This window comes from Sapajus apella, unplaced genomic scaffold, assembly GCF_009761245.1.
Source record: "Sapajus apella isolate SASKATOON/1434 unplaced genomic scaffold, GSC_monkey_1.0 scaffold36, whole genome shotgun sequence".
Taxonomy (NCBI): Eukaryota; Metazoa; Chordata; class Mammalia; order Primates; family Cebidae; genus Sapajus; species Sapajus apella.
In genome coordinates, this window is record NW_022436976.1 from 18,971,710 (window position 1) to 18,989,243 (window position 17,534).

General features: G+C 38.8%; 1 protein-coding gene across 2 annotated transcripts in view; it reads left to right on the forward strand.

Moving 5' to 3' along the window:
• The window catches only part of SLC35D1 (solute carrier family 35 member D1), a 58,083-nt gene that overhangs the window by 31,496 nt on the left and 9,053 nt on the right, over window positions 1–17,534 (forward strand). For both annotated transcript variants that reach the window (XM_032296653.1, XM_032296652.1), the window contains 3 exons: window positions 7,157–7,224; window positions 8,345–8,423; window positions 14,332–14,414. In XM_032296653.1, coding sequence (XP_032152544.1) covers window positions 7,157–7,224; window positions 8,345–8,423; window positions 14,332–14,414 — 230 coding nt within the window. The remainder of the gene's footprint in view (window positions 1–7,156; window positions 7,225–8,344; window positions 8,424–14,331; window positions 14,415–17,534) is intronic.

Consider the following 17,534-nt stretch of genomic DNA (forward strand, 5'->3'; position numbering starts at 1 on the left):
CACAATTACAGTTGTGATCTTAGTATTTTTAACTCAGTAATTGATAAAACAGTGAAACTGAAAGTAAAGTATAGAAGACTTGGATAATACTGTCAACAAGCTTGATCTACTTGACCTTACAGAACATTCCACTCAACAACAGCAGAGTACACATTCTTTTCAAGTGCACATTGGGTTATACCAAGATAAACTATATTTTGGGCCATAAAGCCAGTCTTAATAGTTTAAAAGAATTGAAATTATATCAAGTATATTCTCTGACCAGAACAATGTTAAGGTAGAAATTAATGGCATAGATATTTGGAAAATCCCCAAATATTTGCAAATTAGTACACCTCTAAATAATTCATACATGAAAGAAAAATCACAAAGAAAATTAGAAAATATCTTGAACCAAATGAAAATCAAAGCACAACATAGTGGCCAGTCCTGGTGGCTCACTCCTATAATCCCAGCACTTTGGGAGGCCGAAGCTGGTGGATCACTTGAGGTCAGGAGTTTGAGACCAGCCTGGCCAACATGGCAAAACCTCATCTCTACTAAAAATATAAAAATTAGCCAGGTGTGATGGCACACACCTGTAATCCTAGCTACTTGGGAGACAAGCATGAGAATCACTTGAATCCAGGAGGCGGAGGTTGCAGTGAGCTAAGATAGCACCACTGCACTCCAGCCTGGGCAACAGACCATGGCTGTTTTTGAGCATGTCTCAAAAAACAAAAAAACCATAACAAGGGAAAATTTCTGGAATGCAGCTAAGGCAGTATATAGAGGGAAATCCATAAAATTAATTCTATAAATTAAATCCATAAATGCTTATTTTAGAAAAGAAGAAAGATCCAAAATAAGTGATCTAAGCCTATAAGTAGCTGGGGCGAGGTGGTTCGTGCCTGTAATTCCAACATTTTGGGAGGTTGAGGTAGGAAGATTACTTGAGATCAGGAGTTCACAGCCAGCCTGGGCAATATGGTGAGACCCATCTTTTAAAAAGAAAAAGAAAACTAGAAAATTAAACCCAAAGTAAACGTAAGAATTGTAAGATAAGACTAGAAATCAATAAAATAAAACCAATGAAACCAAAAGCTGGGATTTTTTTTTTTAAGATTATAATAAAATTGCTAATTCATAGCCAATTGATTGGACCAAAAGTGAGTTTACACAAATTACCAATATCAAAAATGAAAGAGGGACCTCGTTACAGAGCAGGTGTATTTTAAAAGAGTAAGGGAATATTATGAACAATATTATGCCAATAAACTTGACAACTGAGATAAAATAGACACATTCTTGGAAAAGACAAACTATGCACCAAAGCTCACTCAAGAAGAAATAGTTAACGTATGAATAGCTCTACTGTGTTAAGTAATTGATACAGTTTGGCTGTGTCCCCACCCAAATCTCATCTTTAATTGTAGTTCCCTTAATCCCCATGTGCCATGGGAGGGACCAGGTAGATATAATTGAATCATGGGGGACAGTTTCCCCCATCCTGTTCTCATGATAATGAATTAGTTTTTACGAGAGCTGATGATTTTTTAAGAGACTTTCCCCTTTGCTGGGCACTCATTCTCTCTCCCTCTGCCTTAAGAAGGGGTGCCTTCTGCCAGGTTTGTGAGTTTCCTAAGGCCTCCCCAGCTATGTGGAGCTGTGAGTCAATTACACCTCTTTCCTTTATAAGTTACCCAGTCTCAGGTATTCCTTCATAGCAGCATAAGAGACTAATGCAGTAATTAAATGGTTCTGTTTAATTAAAATTAATCATTAGCCCTAATTAATAGGGCTATTAGAGCCCTATATATGTTAAATAAATTGAATTTGTAGTTAAAAACTTTCCTCAAAAGAAAACTTCAGGCCCTGATTGCTTCACTGGAGAATTTGATAAAAAATTTAAGAAAGAAATGATAATAATTCTATGTAAATTCTTTCTAGAAAATAGAACACTTCCCTGTTGATTTTATATGGCTAGGATTACCTTCTGCCAAAATCTGACAAAAACATTATAAGGGGGGAGAAATTACAGTACAAAAAAATCCCGCAATATATTAAAAGGACAATATATCTTGACCACATTGTGTTTATCTCAGTAATTAAGGTTAGTTAAGATTTGATCAGTGCAATTTACCATATTAACAAGAATACAGTAGAACTATTCTCAATAGATGCAGAAAACCTATTTGACAAAATGTGAGACCCACTCATGAGTGTAGAATTCTCAGTAAACTAGGAACAGAAGGGAACTTTCTTAGTGTAATAAAGGACATCTGCCAAAGAATCTATTGCTAACATATTTAATGGTGAAAGACTGAATACTTTTTCACTAAGATTTGAGAACAAGGTGAGGATGTCTGTGTTCATATAGTGTTCTATTCATTGTTATGTTGGAGAACTTCATCTGTATAATATAGATTAGAAAGGAAGAAGCAAAACTGTGTATATTAAAAACATGCTATCTGTAGAAAAATAGTCTAGAGAAAAGTGATTGGAACTAATTAACAAGGTTACACAGTACAAGGTCAGCATGCAAAAATTAACAATAGTGTTCACAACAGCAGTGAACACTTGAAAGCTAAGTAAAAAATACTATTTATAATACCTTCAGATTATAAAGTACTTGGGGATAAATTTAACAAAATATGTTATCTGTATGCTAAAAACTACAAAACACTAGGGAGATAAATTTTAAAAGACCGAAATAAGTGATTTTTATGTTTATGAATTAGACAGTTTGATATTAATTTGTTAGTTCTTACCAAATTCATCTATAGATTCAACACCACCCCAACTATATTGCAAGATTTTTGTAGAAATTGACAAGCAGATTTTAAAATTTATGTGGAATTGCAAAGGACTTAGTGTAGTCAAATCAGTTTTCAAAAAGAACTGTTTTAGAGGATATATCCTACTCTATTTCAACACTTCTTATAAAGCTTCGGTAATCAAGACACTGTGATATTGGATTAAGAGTAGACACACCAGTGAAACAGAACAGAGAATCTAGAAATAAAAATATACCATGCAGGCAGTCATTTTTGTCAAAGATATGAAAATAAATCAATGAGGAAAAGATAATGTCTTCAACAAATGTTGCTAGAACAATTTGACATCTGTATGCAAAGTAGTGAACCTAGACTCTGACCTTGTGGAATATACAAACATTAATCTGGAAAGTGTTATAGGTTAAATTGTGTCCCTCCCCTTTCAGATTCATATATTGAAGTCCTAACCCCTAGTACCTAACAATATAATCTTATTTCAAAATGGGATGATTGAGGTGTAATTAGGATCGGGTTATACTGGAGTAGGGTGGGTTTCTAATTGGTGTTCTTATTACAAAGGGAAATCAAGGACCAGCAGAGTAGCTCACACCTATAATCCTGGTGCTTTGGGAGGCCAAGGTGGAAGGATTGCTTGAGGCCAGAAGTTTGAGACCAACCTGGGCAACAAAACAAGACTGCATCTCTACAAAAGAATTTAAAATATATTAGCCAGATGTGGTGGTGCACACCTGTAGTCCTAGCTATTCAGGAGGCTGAGGTGGGAGGATTATTTGAACCCTGGAGTTCAAGGTTGCTATGAAGCATGATCATGCCACTGTACTCCAGACTGGGTGACAAAGCAAGAGCTTGACAAAGCTAGACCTTGTCTTTAAAAAAAAAAAAAAGCCCGGGTGGAGGGTGGGGAATTAGGACACAGGTATGCACATAGGGAGAACACCATGTGAACATGAAGTTAGACTTCAGGGTGATACTTCTACAAGCTAAAGAATACCAAAGATTGCCAACAAACCACTAGAAGCTAGGGGAGAGGCAAGGAAAAGATTTTCTGTCTCAGTTCTTAGAAGGAGCCAACCCTATAGACACTTTGATCTTGGACTTCTAGCCTCCAGAACTGTGAGACAACAAATTTCTGCCGTTTAAGCTACTCAGTTTTGTGGTGCTTTGTTATGGCAGCTCTAGCAAACTAATATTAAAAGCATCATAGACCTAACTGTAAGAGCTAAAACCATAAAAGTAGAAGAAAAGATAGGAGAAAATCTTGGACTTCAGGTTACACTCAAGTTTCATTAAAAAGTTGTAAGCAAGAATTATAAAAGACAATATTGTTATTAGACTACATCAACATTAACATTTTTTACATTTCAAAAGACACTATTAAGAAATGCAAGGTGAGGCTGGGCATGGTGGCTTTACACCTGTAATCCCAGCACTTTGGGAGGCCAAGGCAGGCAGATCACTTGAGATCAGAAGTTCACAGGCATCCTGGCCAACATGGCTTAACCCTATCTCTACTAAAAAATAGGAAAATTAGCCAGTCATGGTGGCATGTGCCTGTAATCCCAGCAACTCAGAAGGCTGAGGTCAGAGAATCACTTGAACCCAAGAGGCGGAAGTTGCAGTGAGCCGAGATTGTGCCGCTGCATTCCAGCCTAGGCGACAGAGTAAGACTCTGTCTCAAAAAAAAAAAAAAAAAAAAAAAAAAAAAAAAAGAAAGGAAAGAAAATGGAAGGTGAGTGACACACAGGGAGAAAATATTTTTATTTTATGTATGTATGTGTATATGGCATAATATATGCATGATTAAGGACTTTTATTCAGAATATATTTTTTAAAATTTGTGCAGCTCTATCATAAGAAGACAAATAACATGAATAAAAATTTGCAAAAGAGGCCAAGTGCGATGGCTTACGCCTGTAATCCCAGCACTCTGGGAGGCTGAGGTGGGCAGATCTCTTGAAGTCAGGAGTTCGTGACCAGCCTGGCCAACTTGGGGAAACCCCGACTCTACTACAAATGCAAAAATTAACTAGGTGTGGTGTCACATACCTGTAATCCCGGCTACTCGGGAGGCTGAGGCAGGAGAATTGCTTAAACCGGAGAGGCAGAGGTTGCAGTGAGCTGAGATTGCAGCACTGCACTCCAGCCTGGGTGACAGGGCAAGACTCTTTCTCAACAACAACAACAAAAATTGGCAAAAGATTTAGACAGACCCTTCATCAAAGAAGAAATGCTGATGTCAAAGAACCACATTAAAAGATAGTGAACCTCGATAGTCTTTAGGGAAATGCAAATTACAATTACAGAATACCACTTACCCACTTATGAGAATGGACTATAACAGTTCTAATGTTGGTGAGAATGTAGAGCAGTGCGAGCTCTCATACAGTGCCGGTGAGAATACAAAATTGTGTAGCTACTTTGGAAAACAGTTTGGCAGTTTCTTACAAAGTTAAAAATACACTTAACCAAATGAACCAGCAATCCCATTTTCTAGATATTTACCCAATAAAATTTACCCAAAATAAAAATATGTCTATTGAGAGACTTGTATCCAAAGGTACAAGTTACATAATAACTTGTGGAAATAACCCAAATAAATGTCTATTACCTGATGTTTAGATAAACAAATTATGGTATACCCATAAGATAGAATACTAATTGGCAGTAAAAATGAATGAATTACTGATATATAGACAGCATGGAAGAGTCCTAGGAGCATAATGCCAAGTGAAAGAGAAGGAAGACACAAGAGTACATGCTATACAATTCCACTTGTAGTAAATTGTTGAACAGCAAAGCTGTAGTAACAAAAAGTAGATCAGAGGTTGCCAGGGGCTAGAAATGGAGGAGTGATTGACTGTCAATGGGGAGGGGGGAACTTTGGAAACAGTTGATTTCTTTATCATGATTGTATTTTTTTTTTTTTTTTTTGAGATGGAGTTTCGCTCTTGTTGCTCAGGCTGGAGTGCAATGGCGCGATCTCGGCTCACCGCAACCTCCGCCTCCTGGGTTCAGGCAATTCTCCTGCCTCAGCCTCCTGAGTAGCTGGGACTACAGACACGCGCCACCATGCCCAGCTAATTTTTTGTAGTTTTAGTAGAGACGGGGTTTCACCATGTTGACCAGGATGGTCTCGATCTCTTGACCTTGTGATCCACCCGCCTCGGCCTCCCAAAGTGCTGGGATTACAGGCTTGAGCCACCGCACCCGGCTATCATTATTGTAATGGGTGATTACATGATTATACATTGGTGACTACTCGTTGAGTTGAACACTTAAAATGAGTTTATTTTTCATGTATTCTACCTCAACAAAGAACTGTAAACAAACTGTCTATATCTGTCAAGCACTGTTAGAAATATGATTAGATAAATGTGATGTCGGTCCTCCTTTCAGGGAGCTCAGTCTGTAGACATGGTATAGAAAGATTTACAGTTCAGAGAGACAAGAACTCTAGAGAAGAGTACTGAGGCACAAAGGAAGGAGTACTTGATCAGGGAAGGCCTCACAAGGGAGCCTTGAGTTTTAATTTGTTGGCTTAACAGGAGTCAGACCAATGCTGAGAGGAAGGACATTCCAGGCAAAGGCATGCAAGTAAGAAACTGTATGTTAAGTTTTATAAGTCACAGGGAGCCTAGTATTGTTGGAGCCCTGGAACCATGAGATTTATTTGGAAGTTGCAAAAGTTGAAGCTGGACAGGTTGGCAGAGATAAAAGTTGGAATATTTCTCACATTTGCTTATCAAACTCTTATTGCAAAAACAACTATGTACTTGAGAATCCATTTCTCTTGGACAAGAGATGAGACAATCAGTGTACCCTTCATTTATCTTCATTCCTTTCCTTTGGCTTAACACAGACAGCAATAACAACACAAAATAACCTTGTTTTTAGAATCAACTGTTTTAAAACAATCATTCTCCTTGAAATGACCTCAGCTGAATTTGTATAACTAAGGCTGTACTTAAGCTTTCACATGTTACAGAAAGGAAACATATTGTAGTGTTTGAGAAAGTCTTTAGTACTAGCACATTAATAGCCATCTGAAGGAACCGAGATTAGCCAAATGTGGCTTGTGCCTTCAAGGAAATACCAGTTTCTTTGCCCCGATAGTGAGAAGTACAAACCACCCCCCCCACGCTACATTTTTGATGGGAGAAAATCGTATGCAACTATTTACTGATTCAACTCTATATACATGAACTCTTTGAACATCACTTTCTATCCTTGGAGTGATTCAGGGAAATGTATACCTGTGTGTGTCTTTCTTTGTATCTGTGTCCGTGTTGGAGGCAGACTCATAGAAGGATTTCCTTTAAAATGGGATAGCTGATTTTGAAGGTCTAGTCTAAAATTTAATGCTTTCTTGTGTATTGCAGGCTATGGAGTTTGAAGGCTGGGCTGACACCCTCTTTCTTCTGCAGTTCACCCTCTCCTGTGTGATGGGGTAAGCCTTTGCTACCTCCTTAGTAGATAGTTATCCTAAAGAAATAGATTAGAGAAATTTGCCTTCCTCATTTCTCAGTATCTTATTAGATCTCCTGAGTGTGTCAGCCTAGGATAATTAAGTCTCCAGATTCAGGTGGTTTCACAGCCCTTGGGAATGTGCTCTTAGCTACTGAATGGATACCTTAGAAGGATAAAGAAACAATTTACCTGATAACCTGCTGTTTAATAAGCACCATTATATTTCAATATGCACTATGTAGTTTTATCTCTATACTGACCATTCGACAGTGTCATGCCGTTACCTGTGCGAAAGCCAGCTCAGACAATTAAGTAAATTGTTTAAATTTGCACAGTTTGTAGGTGGCAGTGGCAGCATTTGAATTTGGGGCAGACTGATCCCTCCTTACCATGTTTTCTTCCTCATAGAAGAGAGTATGTAAAGGATGAGAGGGTACCTGCAAACATGCCCCTTCTCCTCACCTCCGTATTTCTCTAATGTGTTTTTTTCCCTCAGCCTGTCAGTTTAGTTGCTATTTGTGACTGGATCTGGCACATAGTGAGCAGGTGCTTCAAAATAAAGTTGACATGATGCCTTGGTACTAAGCCAGGCTCAGAAGCCTCAGTGTAAATCAGAGCATTCCAGCTGCTGCCACTTAGTTGTTAAGTGAACCTATATTCTCTCTTAAAGTAGCTTTAATTTGGTTTCTTTCATATCTAAGGATCTCTTTTGCCTTCATCCTAGCCCAGAGGACATGTTGTCCTCATGGAAGGTGCACAACTGAGTTTTAGGGTCTGTGAGCTCTGAGCTTTCTGTCTGTCTGGCTTAGGTGTATTAGTAGGAAGCATGAGCTAATAAAAATACTCATGATTATTCGTGATGGTTCAGGGTTTTGATGAGGGCAGGAAGGAAAAACACTTGATAAGGAGATGAATATGTTTCTCTTTAGGGAAATTTTAAAAATTCTGAAGCTGCTGGATAAGAAGCAGTGAGGTGGGGAAAATTCATAGCTGGTCAGTGACTAGAATGTGCCGGGTTGGCCAACACTGATGTTTATCTTGGCTAGAGATTATTATAAAGTAAGAAACTGGATTTTATACCTCATCCTTCTTCATTCTAGGTTTATCTTAATGTATGCCACGGTACTCTGCACGCAGTATAATTCTGCTCTTACAACTACAATAGTTGGATGTATTAAGGTAAGTAGAAAATTGCTGATATCTTTTTGGTACCTGCGTTACTCGAAAGTTGTTCCTCTAAGAGTCTGGCTATGGCCTTAAGAACCAAGTTGTTATTTCCTCACTTAACTGTCTTAGTTTGACAAATTGTGGTGATAGTTTGTGAAACAGTCTTTAAGAATGCAGGGAAGGCATAGTCTCTACTTGCAGGCAGCTTAGCTCTGAGAAGCATGGGAAAAGGAAAATATATTATCTAAATAGAGGAAGGAAGGAATAGAATTAGGTTTGTTTCTGATGAGAGGGCAGATTAACAGCTTGGTAGCGATAAGCCTGTCTCTGTAACCCCCCACTGAGAACTGCTTTGTTCTCTGCCCCTCTGAGATCTGGCTGTTTTCTAGGGAAAGGATGCTGGCCAGAAGCTAATCAGGGGAGTTTTCCTATGCCTGAGTGAAACCTTAGATGGCTCACTTTTGAAAGCTGTGTCTGACATTTCCAGTGATCTCATTTCCTCCTGATACATTTTATTTGAGGGAGACTAATTTGTCTTCAGCCAGGAGAGCCAAGTTGACTTGAATATTGAGCTAAAGTCGGTGGCTTGAAGCCTGAGGCCTCTTTCATCTGACTTTCTGATTCTAGTGCTTTAAGATTCAGGAGGCCGCAGCTTGTTCGAATTACAAATGAATTAGCCAAGTGGGCCTGCTTCCTTAAAAAGGCGAGACTGAGAGAGGTAGGTTCTTAACATACGGGAAAGAGAGGGCCGTTACCCTTGTGACATCCTTTCTGATGCCCCATTACTCAGTAGTGAGAGAAGGGGTTTCAGAGGTCAAGTTTTTACTGCTCTGCTGTTTATCTTTGTAGTCTTGGTAGAGTAGTGCCCACCTGATCTCAGTTTAGAAACTAGATCAAGTTAAAAGTCCAGAAAGTGTGAATTCAGATCACAAAATTGTACGATTTTTTGTGAATAGAATTCCAAATTAAGCTATAAGTCAATTGTGTGAATTCCTTTAGGAAGCTAGAGACAATCTGTATGCCAGGGAATTGGGCTGGCTGGGACAATTTTAGTGCCCCAAATTAGCTCTAGCTATATTTTGGTTTTTGTAATGCTTCAAGAGCAAAGTGGTGGCTTGTGTCTTCAGCTTAAGAGCAGTGAGAATGTGAGAAATAGGCCATGTTTCTAGCTAAGGAGAGGGATGATGCAGGAAAGCCTATGTTTTATTTTAATAAGTAAACCTATTTGCCTGGAGTTTCTTAGTGTACGTTATCATTATCAACATGGGATACAAATAAAATCATTCTTGTTCATATAAAGTTTATACTTTTGATATATGTTCCTCCTCACAGTAGTTACACGAACTCCATGGATTTACTCATTCCAGGATGATTAATTTTACTTTCAAACTTCATAGGGAGGCAAAAACGGAAATGTCTGATTAGTTCACTGTTGCTCTTGCTTCTCACTGGTGCAGGGTATCGGTGTTGAAGGATGGCTTGCACCTGCAGACAGATGGGAATCCACTGATACCCTTGCAAGGTCAAAGTCTCACAGACCACAGTGGAGCTTCTGTCATTAGTGTCCCAGTCATAACCCATTTAGCTCAGCCATTCCTCTGACAGAGGACTTTAAGCTTCCTTTTGTGCTTGAGAAACCCCTGCAAATCCTTAGGTCAGCATTCATTTTTCTCTTCAGCATGGTGGGAAAATCACTTAGGATAACCAGTTAAAAGTAGAAATTCCAAGGCCTACCCAGATAGACTAAGTCAGGATCTCTAGAGTAAAGCTTAGAAATCTTTATATTTAACAAGGTTTCCAAGCAATTGTCAGGTATACTAAAGTTTGAGAATTGCAGTCTTAGTTTTGAGCTACCATGAGTCTTCAGTGCTTCCTGATAATTTCTTTTTTGAAGACGTTGGTGTCTTTTCTTGATAGCCAACCTTGCTTAGGATATCCTAATTTATACCTACAGGTTTTCCAACTTCTGATTTTGAGCAGCATGGTTTAGATTCTCTGTCCCCTTCATTTCTGAAGTTCCTTGGATAACTTATATATATTAACCCAACTTCTCCCTGGACTCTGTATTGGAATGAGGTCCTATTATACACTTTCCTAAGTTGCCTACTGGACTTGTTTGTTGTTAAATGATACCTAATTTTATTTTTTTCCCTTCAAATAATAAAAAAATCCTTTCTGTGGCAACTTTCTGTCTTCATCCTTAGGCCTAGAAGCTGACATAATTTTGAAGGTTCTCTCAAAGGGCATTTTATTAGAAAAATAATTTTGAAGTTTCTTTTTGGCCTTTTACACTGTAGCAATTTACTTTGTGTCTCATAGGCCTAATCTAGAGGCCTATGATAACTAATAGGTCAGAGAAACACCAAAAGCAACAGCAACAGAAGCCAAAATAGACAAATGGGATCTAATTAAACTTAAGAGCTTCTTGACAGCAAAAGAAACAATCATTGGAGTGAATCAGCAACCAACAGAATGGGAAAATTTTTTTGCAATATACCCATCTAACAAAGGGCTAAAATCCAGAATCTACAAAGAACTAAAGCAGATTTACAAGAAAAAAGCCATTCAAAAGTGGGCAAAGGATATAAACAGACACTTTTCAAAAGACATATATGAGGCCAACAAACATATGAAAAAAATGCTCATCATCATTGGTCATTAGAGAAATGCAAATCAAAACCACATTGAGATACCATCTCACACTGGTTAGAATGGCGATCATTAAAAAATCTGGAGACAGCAGATGGTGGAGAGGATGTGGAGAAGAAGGAACACTTCTACACTGTTGGTGGGAGTGTAAATTAGTTCAACCATTATGGAAGACAGTGTGGTGATTCCTCAAGGATCTAGAAATAGAAATTCCATTTGACCTAGGAATCCCATTACTGGGTATATACCCAAAGGATTATAAATGCTCTTTTGTAAAGACAGATTCACACGTATGTTCATTGCAGTGCTGTTTACGGTAGCAGAGACCTGGAACCAACCCACATGCCCATCAATGATAGACTGGACAAAGAAAATGTGGCACATGTATACTATGGAATACTATGCAGCCATAAAAAATGATGAGTTTTTGTCCTTTGTAGAGACATGGATGAATCTAGAAACCATCATTCTTAGCAAACTGACACAAGAACAGAAAACCAAACACCACATGTTTTCTCTCATAGGTGGGTGACGAACAGTGAGAACACTTGGGCACAGGGAAGAGAACAACACTCACTGGGCTAGGTGTGGGGATGGAGGGGAGGGAAAGCAGAGTGAGGGGGTGGGCAGGAAGGATGGGAAGGGATAACACTGGGAGAAATGCCTGATGTAGGCGATTGGGCTAGGTGTGGGGGTGGAGAGGAGGGAAAGTGGGGGTGGGGTAGAGGGTGGGCAGGGAGGATGGGGAGGGATGGATAACACTGGGAGAAATGCCTGATCGGGGGAGGGGGGGGGGGGGGGGGGGGATGGAGACAGCAAACCACTATGGCATGTATGTACCTATGCAACAGTCCTACAGGATGCAGGATGTGCACATGTACACCAGAGCCCAAAATAAAATTAAAAAAAAAAATCAGCTCACCGTAGACAGACTAGTAAAATAAAAACGTATCTAATTTATTAATGTGTATATGGAGAATATTGCAGAGTGACTGCCCAACCTCCTAGTGGGTCATAGAAGCTTACATACTATCTTGAAGTTACAGAAAGAATGGGGGCTTAGATTGGGCAAAATAGGTTATAGGAGGGAGAGAAGAGGAGGCTTGGCTAGCAAAGGTGGTCTTGTTATACAGATGAAATCTCACAGGTAGCAGCTTTTAGAAAGAATAGATGATAGATGGTTTTTTAGACCATTAAAGATGTCAGACTCTCAGTTAATGTTTCCTAGATCTGGACAAGGGAAGGCCTGACTGCAGTCAGTGTAGATTTTTTACAAATGTAAATTTCCCTCACAAAAGACAGCTTTGCAGAGCTACTTCTGTTTATTGGCTTTCTGACGACCATCTAAGACTACCGTATGTTGGCCAGGTGCGGTGGCTCACACCTGTAATCCCAGCACTTTGGGAGGCTGAGGCAGGTGGATCCTGCGATCAGGAGATCGAGACCATCCTGGCCAACATAGTGAAACCCCATCTCTACTAAAAACACAAAAATTAGCAGGGTGTTGTGATGTGCTCCCATAGTCCCAGCTACTCGGGAGGCTGAGGGAGAAGAATCACTTGAACCGGGAGACGGAGGTTGCAGTGAGCCAAGATTGCATCACTGCACTCCAGGCTGGCAACAGAGTGAGACTCCATCTAAAAAAAAAAATACTGTATGTTAAAGAAATATATTTGGGGGTAAAATATTTTGATTTCCTGCAACTCCAAATGTGAAATCCAAAACGCTTGCTCCAGAGTCTAAAACTTTTTGAATGCCAACATGATATTCAAAGGAAATAATCACTGAAGATTTGGATTTTTGGATTTAAGATACAACACTGGTAAGTGTAATGGAAATATTACAAAATCTGAAATACTTCTAGTCTCAAGCATTTGGGACCTGATAAGGGATATTCAGCCTCTAGTTTAAATTTTAGAAACTTATTTTTTGTTTTTGTGGTCTTAAGATAATTAAAAGGGAGCCAGAAGATGTTTGCACCTGCGAGTGTCAGGAGAAGTGATTTTAAGTATAATACCTTGATTTCTCATGTGTTTTCTTAAGATACCAAGGAAGATTCCTCTAAAAACAGTCAATATATTGGTAAAGTCCCCACCATTCCCTTTTTTCCATTTTGGAAGAAGAGGCAAAGATATTTTAGGTTCTGGAGGTGCATGTGCAGGTTTGTTATATGGGTAAATTATGTGTCACTGAGACCTAGTGTACAAATGATCCTGTCACCTAGGTAGCGAGCGTAGTACCCAACAGGTAGTCTCCCTACTTACACTCCCCTTTTACGCTCCCAGCTCAAGCAGCCCCCAGTGTCTGTTGCTCTTATCTTTGTATCCATGTACATTCATTCAGTGTTTAGCTCCCATTTACAAGTGAGAGCATGTGGTATTTGGTTTTCTGTTCCTATGTTAGTTTGGCCTCATGCTGCATCCATGTTGCTGCAAAGGACATGATTTTGTTCTTTTTTATGACTGCATAGTATTCCATGATATGTGTGTACCACAGTCCATCATTAATGGGCATCTTGGTTGATTGCATATCTTAGCTGTTGGGAATAGTATTGCAGTGAACATAAGAGTACATGTGTCTCTTTTGTAGAACAATTTATTTTCCTTTGGGGATATAACCCAGTAGTGGGATTGGTGAGTCAGATGGTACTTCTGTTATAAGCTCTTTGATAAATGTCCACACTGCTTTCCACAGGGGCTTAACTAAATTTATATTCCCCCCAACAGTGTATAAATAAGCATTCCCTTTGCTCCCCAACCTTTGCCAACATCTGTTGTTTTTTGACTTTTTAATAATAGCCATCCTGACTGGTGTGAGATGGTATCACATTGTGGTTTTGATTTATATTTCTCTGATGATTAGTGATGAGCCTTTTTCATATATTTATTTGCTGCATGTGTATTTTCTTTTGAGAAATGTCTGTTCATGTCCTTTGCCCATCTTTTAATGGGATTATTTGTATTTTGTTGGTTGAATTAGGTTGCTTATCAATTCCAGATATGAAACCTTTGTCCAATGCATAGTTTGTGAATATTTTCTCCCATTCTGCTGATAGTTTTCTTCAATTTTGGCAAAAGCATTTATCTTCTGGAGAAATAGATTGGGAAGAGGCTAATGTCACTGATTGCTTATACTATTATTAGGGTTGGTGGGTTTTCGTTGTCTTTTATTTGCTTTTGGATTTTAAGGATAGATATTTGGATGAGTTTTATATATATTTAAGAAACTCAGTTAAACCTATGTAACAGTATATTACTATTTTTATTTTTAGAATATATTAATAACTTATATTGGAATGGTTTTTGGTGGAGATTATATTTTCACGTGGACAAACTTCATTGGCTTAAATATCAGGTAAGTAAAAGTACTTAATTAAATTGAAAACTGGGGATTGGATATTCAGATAGTTTCACAATAAGGTTAGGCTACTATATTGATGGAAAATTTATTCATTAATAAACATTATGGAGTACCTTTTTTGTGCTACATATTTAATGTCTCTACATAATGCTTTTTAAGAAGCGGGGAGATGTTGGGCATGGTGGCTTATACCTATAATCTCAACACCTTGGGAGACTGAGGTGGACAGATTGCTTGAGCCCAGGAGTTTGAGACCAGCCTGGGCAACATTGCAAAACCCCATCTCTACAAAAAAAAATACCAGTATTACCTGGGCATGGTAGTGCACGCCTGTAGTCCCAGGTACTTGAGAGGCTGAGGTAAGAGGATCACTTAGGAGGAGGCCAAGGCTGCAGTGAGCTGTGATTGCACTGCATTTTGGCCTAAAAAAAAAGGTTGTGGGGAGAGAAAATGCTTCTATATGCCATGCAGAATATTTGGGGAATTTTTTCTAGAAGTTGAACTCCCTTTATTTAGCCTTGAAAGCACTCTAATTATTATGCTAGTTGCCAGTGCAATGTTCTCTAAATACAGGGCTAAAGAAGAATAACAAACAATTGTTTGATGTGTGCCTGACCTCAGACATGTTACTACCTTTCTTTAGATCTTACATGTCTTCATCAGTGAATGGGATTACTTGTATTGTTTGAAAGATCTTTTGCAGTTCTTGAATTTTGAATCCTATGGTTTTAAATATTGTTTACATGCCTAAAAATGATCAAATTTCTGTTTGGGCCAGACCTCTGTTCTCCAGTCAGACTTGCCTAGCTAGCAGACCACATGACATTTCCTGCTGACATGTCTTAAATTGAACTCTTTTTCTTTCTTTCAAAGTCTGCACTACCCATAGTCTCTATCATCTTAGTTGATGGAGACCCCATCCTTCTAGCTACTCCATTTAAAAATCTTGGTGTTGTCTTTGACCTTTCTATCTCATATCTAATATCCAGTGCGTTAGCAAATTTTATGGGCTTTACCTTCAGAAACTATCCAACAGAAGATCTCTTCTCACTATTAGCATTGCTTTCATACTCATCTAAGCTACCAGCTTGCCTAGATTATTGCCCTAATATACACTTTTATGCCTGGCTTGACTCATCCACCTCCCTCTCTTGCCATACATTCTCAACAGAGTAGGCAGTACACATTCTTTGTAAAAGGTAAATCTGAATATATCATTCTTTTAATGCTCCCATACTCTCCACCCATGACTATTGAAGTTCCAAAGTCCTTACAAGGCCCCACTAGATCTAGCCCGTTTACTTCTTTAACTTTAGCCACTGCTTCTCTTCTTCTCCCTTACTCTACTTCATCTGTATAGACCTCCTTGCTGTTCCTCTAGGATATTTGGCATGCTCCCTCTTCAGAACTTTTAGACTGAATATTTTCCCTGCCTGGAATATACTGCCAGATTATTTGCATGGCTGACTCTTTTATACCTATAAGATTTTGCTCAGATGTTACCTTCTCAAGGAAATTTACCCTGACCAAACAAAAGCATGAAGGTGGAAATGCAGGTGTTGGATGAGGACTGGGGAGAGCGGCCAGTAGGCTCTCCAGTGTGGTTAGATTAAGAGGGATTTCACAAGGGTAACACTGGAAAAGTAGGTTAGTAACCGAGTGTGAGGTGCCTCTCAGATGTCTCATAACAGGAAGAATGAGTGCCCAATTAGGAAGACATTCTGAGAGACACTAATAGACTGCAGATGGTAGAGGTTAGGTCAAAACTTACTTACTTGCCATACAATTAATACCTAGTTGGGATGATCAAAAACAGGAATGTCTTATTGAACTTTGGACTCCTTGATTTTCTGGGCAAATGGGGTATTGCAGCCATGAGGATGAAGAGAAGCAGCAATTGCCAAAACCCCTTTCATCTTTTTACTGTTCATTGATATCAGCCCCTGGTGTGCCTTAGCATTTTGACCAAGAGTTTGACTTTTACTGCCGTTTTATCCTTATTGGGTGGCCACTGCATGCTACTTAACATTGTGAAATGAACTATTGTCTCATATAATTTAAGTATATAATTTAACATAATATGCTAATATACATATAACATAATGTAACGTATAATAACATATCTATAACATAACATGCTAATATGTATAACATACTGTCATATAATTAAATTATGTAATATAATTTCTACTTCAATCCTGTAAGAATGGTATTATAGTCTCGATTTCACAGGTATGAGGGAACTGAAGCTCTAAGGAGCTAAGTAACTTGCCCCACATTATAGAGCTTTGTAAGTGGCAGAGTGCAAGTTAGATTCTCTTTATTCAACACTATGACACCTTTGTGTTTCTCTCTGTTCAGATTGGAAAGTTTTGAAAGGTAGTAGATACAGAGGCAATACAGCTCTGCTGTATTAGGCTAGTGAGGAAGAAGATGGGAAAAGACTTCCTGAGAGTTGCTGTATGGAGAGTGAAGATGTCTTTGGTCATTGTAGGAAGAATGTACCCAGAAACCTGGTTTCAATTATTTGGCAGGAATTTTGTTTGTTAGGAAATAGCAGTACAAGTCAAACTCTTGGTTCATAGGTTTTGATATAGATTGGCTTATTTGACACACAGAAGGCAGGGTCTAATCTGGGAGGCAGAGCTAGCTGCCTAGACACATGAACAAACATGCCAGTGATGAGATGTGATGGAAATAGCCTGGACTATTAGGACTCTTGTTCCCTGGCCATGAGGTTGCTATATTGAAAGCATTTGTAGTCTGTATTTTTGGAATGGATATCTAATTGTTGGGGGCTAATGAATATGTCCATGACTGTAAGTTTAGGAGAAGTAGACTGTGTTTGTATTGCTTTTGAAGATCAAAAGTGGATCAGAGCAGATGAAGTAGATTTAGTAGAGTCAATAGATTGGAAGCAGTTTGGTACATTCCAGTCAGATTTGCAGTATTCTAACTAACAACGTCCCTGTCTCAGGAACTGTAGCTTTGTCTTTTTTTTCTGGTTGTCTCCCAGCTGTGTCTGCCACAGCAGGTCTCTGTGAATTAAGAGTTGGCAGTGCCACTTTGGGAAGCCAAGGTGGGTGAATCAGAAGGTCAAGAGATGGAGACCAT